At 50.7% G+C, this 14,213-nt stretch overlaps 1 protein-coding gene and 3 non-coding genes across 9 annotated transcripts in view; all 4 read right to left on the minus strand.

The window, feature by feature from the left end:
* UBAP2 (ubiquitin associated protein 2) overlaps window positions 1-14,213 on the minus strand; it is a 44,761-nt gene that overhangs the window by 8,459 nt on the left and 22,089 nt on the right. For all 6 annotated transcript variants that reach the window (XM_083155381.1, XM_083155386.1, XM_083155383.1 and 3 more), the window contains 9 exons: window positions 13,961-14,168; window positions 12,913-13,202; window positions 11,035-11,204; window positions 9,060-9,270; window positions 7,565-7,604; window positions 5,660-5,849; window positions 5,326-5,392; window positions 2,706-2,898; window positions 1,763-1,854 (listed from right to left, as the gene is read on the minus strand). In XM_083155381.1, the coding sequence (XP_083011507.1) occupies window positions 1,763-1,854; window positions 2,706-2,898; window positions 5,326-5,392; window positions 5,660-5,849; window positions 7,565-7,604; window positions 9,060-9,270; window positions 11,035-11,204; window positions 12,913-13,202; window positions 13,961-14,168 (1,461 nt within the window). The remainder of the gene's footprint in view (window positions 1-1,762; window positions 1,855-2,705; window positions 2,899-5,325; window positions 5,393-5,659; window positions 5,850-7,564; window positions 7,605-9,059; window positions 9,271-11,034; window positions 11,205-12,912; window positions 13,203-13,960; window positions 14,169-14,213) is intronic.
* On the minus strand, window positions 7,377-7,455 carry LOC146045751 (small nucleolar RNA SNORD121A). The gene has a single exon (XR_014465584.1). It is a non-coding gene; the product is annotated as a small nucleolar RNA SNORD121A (small nucleolar RNA).
* LOC146045739 (small nucleolar RNA SNORD121A) lies at window positions 12,653-12,732 on the minus strand. The gene has a single exon (XR_014465579.1). It is a non-coding gene; the product is annotated as a small nucleolar RNA SNORD121A (small nucleolar RNA).
* LOC146045735 (small nucleolar RNA SNORD121A) lies at window positions 13,293-13,373 on the minus strand. The gene has a single exon (XR_014465578.1). It is a non-coding gene; the product is annotated as a small nucleolar RNA SNORD121A (small nucleolar RNA).

Below are 14,213 nucleotides of genomic sequence, written 5' to 3' on the forward strand. Positions count from 1 at the left end.
ATGTACTCCAACCATCACACGTAGCGCCTTCCAGCCCTCACCCTCCCACAATGCACAATACTGCGGCACACTACACCGAGGGCTCATGTTCTTCAACCACCATGCGTAGTGCCTTCCAGCCCTCACTCTCCCACAATGCACAATACTGCGGCACACTACACCGGAGGATCATGTACTCCAACCACCACACGTAGCGCCTTCCAGTCCTCACCCTCCCACAATGCACAATACTGCGGCACACTACACCGAAGGCCCATGTACTCCAACCACCATGCGTAGCGCCTTTCAGCCCGCAACCTCCGACAACGCAGAATATTACGGCACACTACACCGAAGGCCCATGTACTCCAACTACCATGCGTAGCGCCTTCCAGCCCTCGCCCAATGCACAATACTGCGGCACACTACAGTGAAGGCCCATGTACTCCAACCACCACACGTAGCGCCTTCCAGCCCTCACTCTCCCACAATGGACAATACTGAGGCACACTACAGTGAAGGCCCATGTACTCCAACCACCACACGTAGCGCCTTCCAGCCCTCACTCTCCCACAATGCTGCGGCACACTACACCGAAGGCCCATGTACTCCAACCACTACACAGAGCGCATTCGAGCCAGCACCCTCCCACAATGCACAATACTGCGGCACACTACACCGAAGGCCCATGTACTCCAACCACCACACGTAGCGCCTTCCAGCGCTCACCCTCCCACAATAGTGAGGCACACTACACCGGAGGATCATGTACACCAACCACCATGCGTAGCGCCTTTGAGCCTGCATCCTCCCACAATGCACAACATTGCGGCACACTACACGGAAGGCCCATGTACTCCAACCACCATGCGTAGCGCCTTTCAGCCCTCGCCCAATGCACAATACTGCGGCACACTACCCTGAAGGCCCATATACTCCAACCACCACACGTAGCGCCTTCCAGCCCTCACTCTCCCACAATGGACAATACTGAGGCACACTACAGTGAAGGCCCATGTACTCCAACCGGGATGCAGTTAATATCCCGGCGGTCGGGATCCCGGCGTTCAGTATCCCGACGCCGGAATCCCGACCGCCGAAATGCCGACACATTCTCCCTCCTGGGGTGTCCACGACACCCCTGGAGGGAGAATAAATTAGTGTGCCGAGCGTAGCGAGGCACCGGGCCCGCAAGGGGGGGCGATCCACGTCCCCCCCTTGTCGGCATTTTGGCTGTCGGGATTCCGGCGTCGGGATTCTGTACGCCGGGATCCAATACTGAATCCCATTCAACCACCACACGTAGCGCCTTCCAGCCCTCACTCTCCCACAATGCACAATACTGCGGCACACTACACCGAAGGCCCATGTACTCCAACCACCATGCGTAGCGCCTTCCAGCCCTCGCCCAATGCACAATACTGCGGCACACTACAGTGAAGGCCCATGTACTCCAACCACCACACGTAGCGCCTTCCAGCCCTCACTCTCCCACAATGCACAATACTGAGGCACACTACAGTGAAGGCCCATGTACTCCAACCACCACACGTAGCGCCTTCCAGCCCTCACTCTCCCACAATGCACAATACTGCGGCACACTACACCGAAGGCCCATGTACTCCAACCACCACACGTAGCGCCTTCCAGCCTGCACCTTCCCATAATACTGCGGCACACTACACCGAAGGCTCATGTACTCCAACCACCATGCGTAGCGCCTTCCAGCCCTCACCCTCCCACAATGCACAACAACACTGCGGCACACAACGCCTGGGCTTACTGGGTATGCGGGCAGCAGGCCTCCGGGTCCCACAATGTACTGGTTGTGTAACAGAGGCGGAACACCCTGGGGGAGGTTCGGAGGAGCTTTTCCTGGAAAATATAATGAAACAGAAGTGGAGAATGAAGAACACAACCAAAAGGAGATCACACAGGAATATACGGGCTTTCCTGCAGCCCGGTCATTTACAAGGTACCAAAAACATTAGTGCCAGTTACGAGCTCCGCACACGTATGTATTTCCTACTCCCCATGTTTACACACACACACGTATACTTAAACAAACCCTTTGATGTAAGATAAGGAGAAACAAGGATTTCTCAGTGACCATTGTAGGCTAGGTTCAGGCAACGGAGAACCACAAGTCACAGCATGCACTGCCCAAAGAGAGAGAAACTAAATACAAATATGAAAGCGACAGATGAACGGAAGCTGGAAAATGATGCCGGACTTAGATTCCGGTCGATTGGTTGGCAGTAATAAGGGCAGTAGGGCAACACATAGCCAGGCTTTAGGTCAACTTGAGTTTTCATGATTTATTTTCTTTTTAAACTGACTTGTTCTCACTTAACGATCCAAGTGGGCATAGATTATAATAGTGCGTAAAGTACAGCGAGGCACCGTGCCCGAAGCATGGCGAGCACTGGGATCCATGCGAGGGGACATGGTACATACATACAGTGTTCATAACGGCAGATTTTGCTAGACACCCATTTTTTATTTTCTAACAACAAAGCACGTCTACCTTTTTCCGTGACGATCATTTACAAGCCAATTTTTTGTTGCCCTTTTGACAATGTCTATTGGCTGTCGACCAATAGCGGTGGACGTAACACTCCCAACCCCTAAGAATTGCACCGCTGCAGAGGTTACAGTAGATTTACTCACAGTATTGCAGTAATGTTACACCTGTCCCCAGCATACGGCGTGGCTGCCGCTCTCACCTGAAGACACTAGCGGAGCAGCCCGGGTGCTGGCGGCAGGCACACTGACAATCGGGACGCCCAGACCCAAGCTGTTTGTAGTGTTGATGCTGCCGGCCATGCTTACAATGGAAGAGGTGCTGGTCACAGACGTAGGCGCTGTAGAGTAGGCTGTACTGGGCTGGTGGGATACCGTGTTTTCCACATTCGTGTGCTACGGAGGACAAGTTTCAGACATGAAGGTGTAACGCAGGATTTACAAACTGCTCACAGCTGCGGGAATATCACCCACCCGCTCTGATTTCTTGGTTTACATTGTAGCACTGAACTCTCAGTCCCCAACACAGACAGAACCGGGCTTCTAATGGTCACTAGGGGAATGTGGGGCCAGCCCACTTGGTGGCGAGAACTCTCACATGTAACATGCGGCTACGGCTGGCAGAGGGCATCCCAGGGTGACTGGCACAGGAAGAACAGAACGCTGCCACTGCTGGGGATCTGCTTTTCCTTAATCTGGATTAACATATTTAGAATTTCTGGAAGCTGTAGCCTGATATAATCGTTTTTTCAATCTATGAAAACTAAAATGTAATTTTGCTGCATTATATATTCCGCCATTATTACTGAAACAAATGAATGCATAACTAAAAGTCAACATGAGAGCTTAAATATTGATTGTATTAAATATTGGAACCCTTGCCCAGGAATAGGATGGCACAGACAGCAATCACCACTAACGGGCAATCCACAGTGTTCGCACATACAAGCACATTTTTACTTGACAATGACGGCAGGGAGTAATTTACTATAAAGGACCGGGCTAAATCAGGGGTGGTCAAACCTGTCCATAAGATCTACCAATAGTTACTGTGTCTCAGGCCACCTGCGGATCTAAGGTGGTCTGGGGAATGTTCCTATAGAAGGGTTTGAGCGCTAGGGACAAGTGTGCTGCTTACAGATGGCTGCCTTCTGGTAGAGGGATGCCACCATCAAATCGAGGAATACAAAATGAAAAGAACCAGTGGGCGCCTTCTGTACACTAAAACAATTTATTACACAAATAACACAAAAACATAAAACAATAATTTGCATGCATGCAATACCTCAATAAAAAGGAGATTAAAAAACCATTTCACTGCATTTGCATATTGGTGTAACTAATAGTTACCAGTTCCTGGTTAGGTAGGTAAGTCCGCTGGGTGTGGACAGATGTTTCAGTCTCGTACAATAATAGTGTGGGCAATGATTTGTAAATCCTTCCAGGTGGAATCGGGGTTTACAGGACAAGTGCACAGCGGCAGGTATGGCAAGAGGTGTCAGTACCTTGTTAATACTCGGCACGGTCTCCTTCAATCATGAGGACATGCGCAAGATTGCCTGATGTGTATGCTGAGCCAGATACCTTGTGCTGTTGATCGCTTCTCCAGGGGCTATGCCGGGCAGCAGTCCGACTTTGGGCTAGGGTGAGCGGTGCTCCGACACGTCTGGAGCAAACCAACACTTGTATGTGCTGCCATATGTAGCGCAGACCTCCTCTGTAGGCAGCGGCTGCACGTGTGTACAGTGAGGACCAGGCTGCCGGGGGTATGAATCAGTCAGACGGCAGGCGGATACTGTTGGTCGAGTGCCGTAGTGTGCCCCGCAGATCCTCAACTGTCAATCCTCATCAATGGACTCCTCACAAAGACGCGATTCGCCGCGCTCAGGCGGCTTTGTCAATTTTAGGAAAAATTTACAAAAATAGACAAAGCCGCCTGAGCGCGGCGAAACGTGTCTTTGTGAGGAGTCCATTGATGAGGATTGACAGTTGAGGATCTGCGGGGCACACTACGGCACTCAACCAACAGTATCCGCCTGCCGTCTGACTGATTCATACCCCCGGATGCCTGGTCCTCACTGTACACACGTGCAGCCGCTGCCTACAGAGGAGGTCTGCGCTACATACGGCAGCACATACAAGTGTTGGTTTGCTCCAGACGTGTCGGAGCACCGCTCACCCCAGCCCAAAGTCGGACTGCTGCCCGGCATAGCGCCTGGAGAAGCGCTCAACAGCACAAGGTATCTGGCTCAGCATACACATCAGGCAATCTTGCGCATGTCCCAATGATTGAAGGAGACAGTGCCGAGTATTAACAAGGTACTGACACCTCTTGCCATACCTGCCACTGTGCACTTGTCCTGTAAACCCCGATTCCACGTGGAAAGATTTACAAATCATTGCCCACACTATTATTGTGCGAGACTGAAACATCTGTCCACACCCAGCGGACTTACCTACCTAACCAGGAACTGGTAACTATTAGTTACACCAATATGCAAATGCAGTGAAATGGTTTTTTAATCTCCTTTTTATTGAGGTATTGCAGCATGCAAATGATTGTTTTATGTTTTTGTGTTATTTGTGTAATAAATTGTTTTAGCGTACAGAAGGCGCCCACTGGTTCTTTTCTTTTTGTATCGGTCTGGGGAATGTGACAGTAATGACAACATCTGTGCACCAGCTGGGGAGTCTGAGAAACCTGGACCGTTGGTAGATCTCGAGGACTGGTCTGGCCACCTCTGCACTAATGGTAACTAGATTGTGATTGGTTTCAACACCTTGGTAGGACTGAAAGTACGAGTGACTGAAGGACGCACTTACCGTGTGAGAAACGGCTGAGGACAATACAGACGCTGTAGGAAGGCTGTTTTGGTGCCCGGACAAAGTGCTAGGAAGAGAAGAAGAAACCGCCTGTGAATATTACATAAGAAACACGCGCAATATAGTCATCTGCGTACACGGTGGTCTTCTGCAATGTACAAGTGCTGTGCTCAAGAAAGGGACTCAATCAGATATGTGCCCGGATAGGAAACAGTCTTTCTGGGATCACCACAGAGGGTCAGGGGTCACAAGCACCGCAGAGGGTTCAGTTTACATTGCACCAGACACTACTCTTATTCCAGCTGCACATCCTAAAACACCCTCCACCCCATACCTGTTGAGCTGTGCCAGAGAGCTGCTTGAGAGGTCACTCGGCTGCGGTAAGCTGGACAGCGAGACGGCCGATGAGTGCTGAGACACTGTCGGGAGGAGAGAGGATGCAGTGGAAGCCGGACTGGACAGAGATCCCACAGAAGGAAGGCTCTGGGAATTCTCAGACTTCACAGAAGAGATGGAAGGAGTAGCTGGAGGGAGGAGAGAGCCATCACATACCACACTGCGCTTGCGAATGTTACTACTAGTATTGGCTTGGTTGCACAGTGAGGTAAATTCCTAACTCTGTGCGTTCTTTCACTTAACCTTTGAATGAAGTCTAGCATCTCTGGGAAAAGTCACACAGTATTTTTACATCTTCAGTTTAAATCAATTGTAATTCTTTTGTATTTTTTATTCAAAAATGGTCTACACTGAATGTTGATGCTCTTATTTTAAAGTGGCTAACGACTGGATCGGCTGCTAGTGCTAGGGCTGTGGAGCCTGACTAGACATTGGACTTTAAGGGTTAATGACGACTTACGAGTGACTATTGTATGGTGCCATTGTCTGAGCAGGGCATGTTAGTTCTCCGTAGATTTGCAGAGAAACGTTGGCATTCTAATTGGTTGCTTCATGGTTGAGTTACGTGGCAAACCGTCCACCTCAATGTGCTCTGGAAAGTGTGACAGTTGGGGAACTCTCCCTGTGCACCTGCTAGATCAGGGGTAGCCAACTCCAGTCCACGAGAGCTACCAACTGTTAATGTTTTCCAGGTCTCCTCACAGAATCGTAAGGGAAGTATTTAGCTCCACCTGTGGATCTTTTAAAATGTGTCAGTCAGTAATGAGTGCACCTGTGAGGTGAGCTGGAAAACATGAACTGTTGGTAGCTCTTGAGGACTGGAGTTGGCTACCACTGTGCTAGGTGATCTGCTTGGTGGACTGTAAACGGTTATTTGCAGTCACCCAATTAGCAGGGAAACTTTTCAAATCCAACTGCTAAGGGGGAAAAAAACGTTCCGACCAGCAAAACTGTGCTCGGTTGAAACATAATGGACATTGTGATTTGAATGGGAACAGTCACCACAGTGCAATCTATGCAATACATTTGTTTTTTATAATGTCTAGTTAAATGGACAAGGGGTCATAAAGGGTAATGTAGGCATTCCCAACCACGGTCCTCAAGGCACATCAACAGTGCAGGTTTTGTAGATATCCAGGCTTAAGAACAGGTCACTTAATTAGTACCTGAGTGATTCTGATTAATCCATCTGTGCTGAAGCCTGGATATCACTAAAGCAGCCCATACACGGTCCGTTTAACGGATCCGTTTGGGACTTAAACAGCACACATCGTGTCGGATCGCATCCCTACTGCATGCAGTGTGCATGCACTGCGATCCGATACGATGTGTACCTAGTACAAAAAGTATGTGCAGCACATACTTTTTGTACCGTACTATGTGATGCGCGGGAGCGCGCATCACATAGTACAGAACGGAGCCGGACACAACGGAGCGTGTATGGGCTCCTTAAAACCTGTCTATTGTCTGCAGTAGGCCATGGCTACTTCCAAGCAGTAATTGGGAGCAATAAGGTTTCCTTACTGATTCACAAACAAATGCATCAGGAATACAAACACTGCGCTACAGCTGACGCAGCCACCATAGAGAGGAGATTCTCATAGAGAAGTTCTAGGCCGCTCCCGGGGGATTAGGAGCCACAGGATTGGGACTGGCACAACAAGACTCAGTAATAGGTTTTCCGCACAACAATTAGGATATGTGCTTGGATTAATGCATCATTGTCTTGTTGAGTGCAGTCCTCTCCTCAGCGGGCTGACACACGTGATACACACAGGGGGAAGACGCACACAGCAATGCAGCGGGCTAACATACATTACCACCAATGGTCACATGTACTTACTGTTCAGGGACACTTGTGCCCGAATTCCACTGTGTCCGTTCTGTAATACAATAACATCAGTCATCAACTGCACGGTCTGTACTAAACCGACTGGATTAATTAGAACAAGCTGCACACAACAACAGTCATTTCAGTGTCCAATATTTCCTAACCACTGCCAAGGTGAGAAAACAGAACAGTGGTGTCGCCTTGTTTCTCTATAACTGGTTCCATCCATACTAAACAACCGTGGTAGATGCATGGCCTAGTAATCTAACACATGTGGCCCAAACACTTTCCACATAAGACGCATGAATGAGGAGGGCAGTGTGACCGGAATATATATATTCACACAAACACAAATTGAAATGCGCAAATGAAAGTGACAGTCTTTCCTCTCGTGGAACTACAAGTCCCAGAGTGTAGGAAGGGAAACCTTTCAGCTCTTCCCTTGCACTAGAGTCCGTGATTAGGGCCGGCTGCTTCTTATTACCCACAGAGGGCTCCTGGATCCACAGGAAGAAATGTGTCTAGAACAATAGAAAGAAGCGCTCCATAGTGCAGTTATCCCAGTAAAAAGATTTATTCTTTAAAAAGTTTCCACGGTTTGGACAATAAAGGTCACGTACCACATCAGGCGGTATCGATACCGCACATTGACAGCATAGGATACAGTATTCCACTGTTTGATGAGCGGTTACACTCTCCTGTCCGTCTCCGTCAGTCTCAATCGTTTGAAAGATGCTAGGCCACGCCCCTCGTACGAAGTGACGAAACGCGTAGGGACTTCGTCCAAAGTGACGAAATGCGTAGGTGCGTGGCCTAGCGTCTTTCAAACGATTGAGACTGACGGAGATAGACAGGAGAGTGTAACCGCTCCATCAAACAGTGGAATACTGTATCCTATGCTGTCAATGTGCGGTATCGATACCGCCTGATGTGGTACGTGACCTTTATTGTCCAAACCGTGGAAACTTTTTAAAGAATAAATCTTTTTACTGGGATAACTGCACTACGGAGCGCTTCTTTCTATTGTTCTAGAATATATATATATATATATATATATATATATATATATATATATATATATATATATATATATATATATATATATATATATATATATATATATATATAAGTTGCGTGTAGGGAACGCACACCACTCCTCAAGTAATTCTGAGTGCCAGGTCGTAATTAGATACATACATTACATACACACACACACACACACACACACACACACACACAACACACACACACACACACACACACACACTTGGCAGCTATTGACCAGCTGCCGATGTCCATCCCTCCTGAGGGCCCAGCATCAAACACAGGGTAACACTTAAGCAGAGGTACACCCCTAAACTATCTAAACCCGTAACCATAAAGGGCAGACTGGATGTGGTTATTATCTGCCGTCACATCCCATGTAACGTCCTCACAGGTACGGTGGGATGGACACAACAGGATACATGTTACATATATTCCTACAATAAAGGCAAACTGCTCTTACAGCGACTGGCACCACCTCGGGGGCCGGCAAGGAGCTTTGGTATCCTATTCTGCTGTGCACAGACGTCTGGTCGTAAGAGGAGGCGGCGGCGATGGTCACTGGGCTGGTGCTCTGCGAGGAGCTGCTGTGGCTGGAAGTGGTGATTACCGGCGAGGTGTAGCTAGGCTCCGGCACGGTATTGGATATTGGCAGAGAGGTATTCAGGGCGTCACTGGAATGACAGACCAGAAAGGTGAGTGATATGCTTTCACCGCTGTTACGTAGGAGGGTGTAGAGGCGAACGTCTGCAATGATTTAGCCACCTTCACTTTGTCTCCTGAAAAAGCTAAACAATTTGTTCGGGGCAGACAAGTGACAGCGGATCGGAGGTCTGATGACTATTATTACCCAACACACTTTTGTAAGCCTTTAAAGCATGCTCACTTCCCTGAAGGGAAAAAACCCTTATCTGGCATAGTCACCTGTGATGCACTGCCCCAAATCCCCCGGAGGAAGAGGGAGACCCCCTCCTCTGGCTGCCCCGATCCCCCAGAGGAAGAGGGAGACCCCCTCCTCTGGCTGCCCCGATCTCCCGGAGGAAGAGGGGAGACCGCCTCCGCTGGCTGCCCCGATCTCCCGGAGGAAGAGGGAGACCCCCTCCTCTGGCTGCCCCGATCTCCCGGAGGAAGAGGGAGACCCCCTCCTCTGGCTGCCCCGATCTCCCGGAGGAAGAGGGAGACCCCCTCCTCTGGCTGCCCCGATCTCCCGGAGGAAGAGGGAGACCCCCTCCTCTGGCTGCCCCGATCTCCCGGAGGAAGAGGGGAGACAGCCTCCGCTGGCTGCCCCGATCTCCCGGAGGAAGAGGGGAGACCGCCTCCGCTGGCTGCCCCGATCTCCCGGAGGAAGAGGGAGACCCCCTCCTCTGGCTGCCCCGATCTCCCGGAGGAAGAGGGAGACCCCCTCCTCTGGCTGCCCCGATCTCCCGGAGGAAGAGGGAGACCCCCTCCTCTGGCTGCCCCGATCTCCCGGAGGAAGAGGGAGACCCCCTCCTCTGGCTGCCCCGATCTCCCGGAGGAAGAGGGAGACCCCCTCCTCTGGCTGCCCCGATCTCCCGGAGGAAGAGGGAGACCCCCTCCTCTGGCTGCCCCGATCTCCCGGAGGAAGAGGGAGACCGCCTCCGCTGACTGCCCCGATCCCCCGGAGGAAGAGGGAGACCGCCTCCGCTGGCTGCCCCGATCCCCCGGAGGAAGAGGGAGACCGCCTCCGCTGGCTGCCCCGATCTCCCGGAGGAAGAGGGAGACCCCCTCCTCTGGCTGCCCCGATCTCCCGGAGGAAGAGGGAGACCCCCTCCTCTGGCTGCCCCGATCTCCCGGAGGAAGAGGGAGACCCCCTCCTCTGGCTGCCCCGATCTCCCGGAGGAAGAGGGAGACCCCCTCCTCTGGCTGCCCCGATCTCCCGGAGGAAGAGGGAGACCCCCTCCTCTGGCTGCCCCGATCTCCCGGAGGAAGAGGGAGACCCCCTCCTCTGGCTGCCCCGATCTCCCGGAGGAAGAGGGAGACCCCCTCCTCTGGCTGCCCCGATCTCCCGGAGGAAGAGGGAGACCCCCTCCGCTGGCTGCCCCGATCCCCCGGAGGAAGAGGGAGACCGCCTCCGCTGGCTGCCCCGATCCCCCGGAGGAAGAGGGAGACCGCCTCCGCTGGCTGCCCCGATCCCCCGGAGGAAGAGGGAGACCCCCTCCTCTGGCTGCCCCGATCTCCCGGAGGAAGTGGGAGACCTCCTCCTCTGGCTGCCCCGATCTCCCGGAGGAAGAGGGAGACCCCCTCCTCTGGCTGCCCCGATCCCCCGGAGGAAGGAGGGAGACCTCCTCCTCTGGCTAAAACAAATACCATCAACATATTACTGACAGAAAGCAGTCAGTGGAAATAACAGCGGTAGTATTGTCTGACACACCAGGAACATACTGCCACCATGTGGCCCAATGTGGCACTCCACTCACCTTATGGTTTTTGAATACATGTTGTTGGGTGCCTGACTGGAGTTATCGGGACTTGTGTTTGAGCCGAACTCTGGCAGGCTGGGTTCTGAACCAAACTCCAGGGCTCCGAACTGCACATTTAACCCTGTGATTTCGGCGGATCCTGGCATCTCTACAGCAGAAGCGGGAATCTGCAAAGACATTGCACACGTTAATGCTGACTGGATACACAAGGGTTTCCTGTGGCAGGAAAGTAGGGATCACTCATGTGGGTTACACTACTTCGTAAGTAAGTTTAATTTATATAGTGCACTTTTTTCAACAGGACTCAAGGCGCTTAAAAGGAGTTCTCCACCCAATTCTTCCTACCCAGTGCTTGTGTATAAACCATTGTCATATGATACACTAGCCACACTTTTATACCAAACCTACAGTGACTATAAGAGGGCGGAGAACACTGGAAAGGTGCAACAGGCTGCAGCCGGTGTGGTTCGTAGGTTGTCAATTTCTACCTTGTAACACATGGGCGCCAATTAGTGTATAGCTTCTCTCGCCATACTTATAGAGCAAGGCACTTTACCATTCCCAATTATAGCCCACATTGATGGTAAGAAATGACTAAGTTCCAAAAATGTTGAAATATTGACCATGCTGACAGATAGCAGTTAACCTAAAGTTCGGATACCGGTTCTGCATCAAAACTTCCGGAGAACAGCGGGCTGACCTCGGATCCAATATGGAAATCCTTGCTAAAGAGCGAGTGTTCAGAAACGCATTTCTTATTCTGATCGCTTCTAACAGAGCCGTGGTTGTGCAGAGTTACCACAGAGGACAGCACGGTACCCCGGCTAACAGCGGTGACCAGCATTCTAGGCCACTATACGCTGGAATTGGCCATTCAGCTACACAGAACAGAACGGAACCACCTTGACGGATTACCAGCATAGCCCCGGGACATCATCGCACCAAGGTAGAAGCACAATTACCAACAAAGGGTTGGGATCATTGGGTCTACAGCAAATTGGTCGACAAGCCTTAGGTCAACAGGGTCTACTTGAAAAAAAAATTCACTTTTTTTTTTTTACCCGAAAGTCAACACAGTCGACATGGACACAGTTTGAAGTGCACCGCATCCCCTCGCTATGTTTCGGGTACGGTACCTCGCTGCGCTCGGCACACTATTTTATTCTCCCACCACGCCCTAGTGGATGGTAGGGCATGAAATACTGCCTGTCGGCTCAAAAACAGTGAAAAAACACATGTCGACCTTTTGGCTGTCGACCTAGACCCATGTCGACGTAACGGTGTTGACCAACTTGCTGTAGACCCAATGACCGTGTCCCGCAACAAATGGGGAAATAAATAACAAAGGCGATTTATAAACAGTTGGAGAACGATGAAGTAGAGCGCGAAAGCACCAGTTGTTTCCCCACCCCCCTCCCAAACAGTCTGTAAAATGCTTATACCCCCTTTCACACCACACAAATAGCCTGCGTCGATCCCGGGTTGTTGCCAGGACAGCGTGCGGTGGTAGAGGACCATTTAGAATATCACCGGTCCAGCAACCAGACATGGGATAAAGGCAGTGTTATCCCCAATTTACACCTCTGGACTCTCCTGGGTAAAATAAATCGGGCGTATCCGGATCACTCAGAACTACTGTCCTCCACATAGAATTCAGATATGTGCTTGGAAAGGAAACATCACTGTGTTCCGAATAGCCCATTCTATGATAATGGCCCAGAGCAGAGGTCGCCAGGAAATGCAGTATCAATAATATACAACGTGAATGAATTGCTCTGACTGTGCAAAGTAAGAGAATACATTTATAACACAAATGCAGAATAAAAATCAATGCAGAATAAGGAATACACAAAGCATTGTTCTTAACGAGCTGACCTTTGAAGTGGGTGGTATCCTCCGTTTCTGGGGCTTGAGATGTTTCTGCTGCTGCTGCTGCTGCGTTTGCTGGGCGGACATTGCCTGGGAGTCCAGGGACAGGCTGGGGAGCTGCAGAATTTTGCTGACATTGGTGGAGCTGTCCACTGGAGGAGAGGTTTCCCGCAGCTTCATCTGGGGGGAGAAGGTCTCCAGTCCGGGAGGTGGGGCCGGCACAGACTGCATCGGGTGCTGCTGCCGCTGAGCGAGCTGACTCAGTACCGGCGAGGGTTCAGGCTGGGATTTAAAATCTGAATTGGGGGACATAGGACAAGTGGTTTCTTAAGGGGGGTTTTAACATTTCGGCGGAGGGTTTAAGAAATCCTAGCACCGCCGAGGACATTCAGAGAACTCAGATCTGCTGCTTTCCACACAGAATTCAGATATGTGCTTGGAAATGAAGACATCACCGTCCTCTGAAAAGGCCAGGAAATAAAAACGCAGGGATAAAAATAAAGAAATACTACACACTTGGTGCAAATCCGTTCAGCTCATTACACCAGTGGTTGGTTTTAAACCTCAGCAGTTTCATATGTAGCCTGGAAGCAGTTTTGTTTCTTAAAGGTAATGAAGACTGCACAGACATTCCACGTCTCTGGTCCCTGTGAGAGTAGGGCTGGCCATCGACCAATGACAATTCTGTCATCGATGGTTTCCTGCCGATGTACAAAAGTTTTGCCATCAATGAGGGAGAACCAGATGGTTTCCCACCACCATTGTCAAGCTTAAACAAATAGTTTTTTCTTTGTTTTTCCCCTGCGCCTGACTCGCTAGTGTCTCCTCGCGCCGCCTGACCTGTCCCGGTGACCGGCTGCAGACACCCTCAGTGCCGGGTCGAGGTCACGCACTGAGCTGTGGTGCTGCAGCAGTGCTGGTGTCTATCAGACACCCGGCGCTGCTACATATTGTAAAAAATTATGAAATCCTAAAATAAAATAAGGCTGCCTAGAGGCTACTCTAACCCTACACCCCAGCGTCAGACCCGAGTCTCCTGAATCTGGATCCTTACCGAACTGAGCGAGGGCCGATGACTGTGGCGCAGAAGGCTTTATGTCCCAGGAAGAGGAGGCCGTTGTGTTACTGCCAGGCTGCTGAGAATTTTGCGATGTGAATTGCCCCAGTCCCGGACCCTTTAGCTGCTCCAGTATCTGGGAACCAGCAGAATTTGTCAGTTTTGAAGACCCAAGCTCGCCAAAGCCAGACCCAAGGACAGATGACTACAGGAGAAGAAAAACAAAAACTGCATCAGACGAGAACATAAA

This window comes from Crinia signifera, chromosome 1 (assembly GCF_055691185.1).
Source record: "Crinia signifera chromosome 1, ASM5569118v1, whole genome shotgun sequence".
NCBI lineage: Eukaryota > Metazoa > Chordata > Amphibia > Anura > Myobatrachidae > Crinia > Crinia signifera.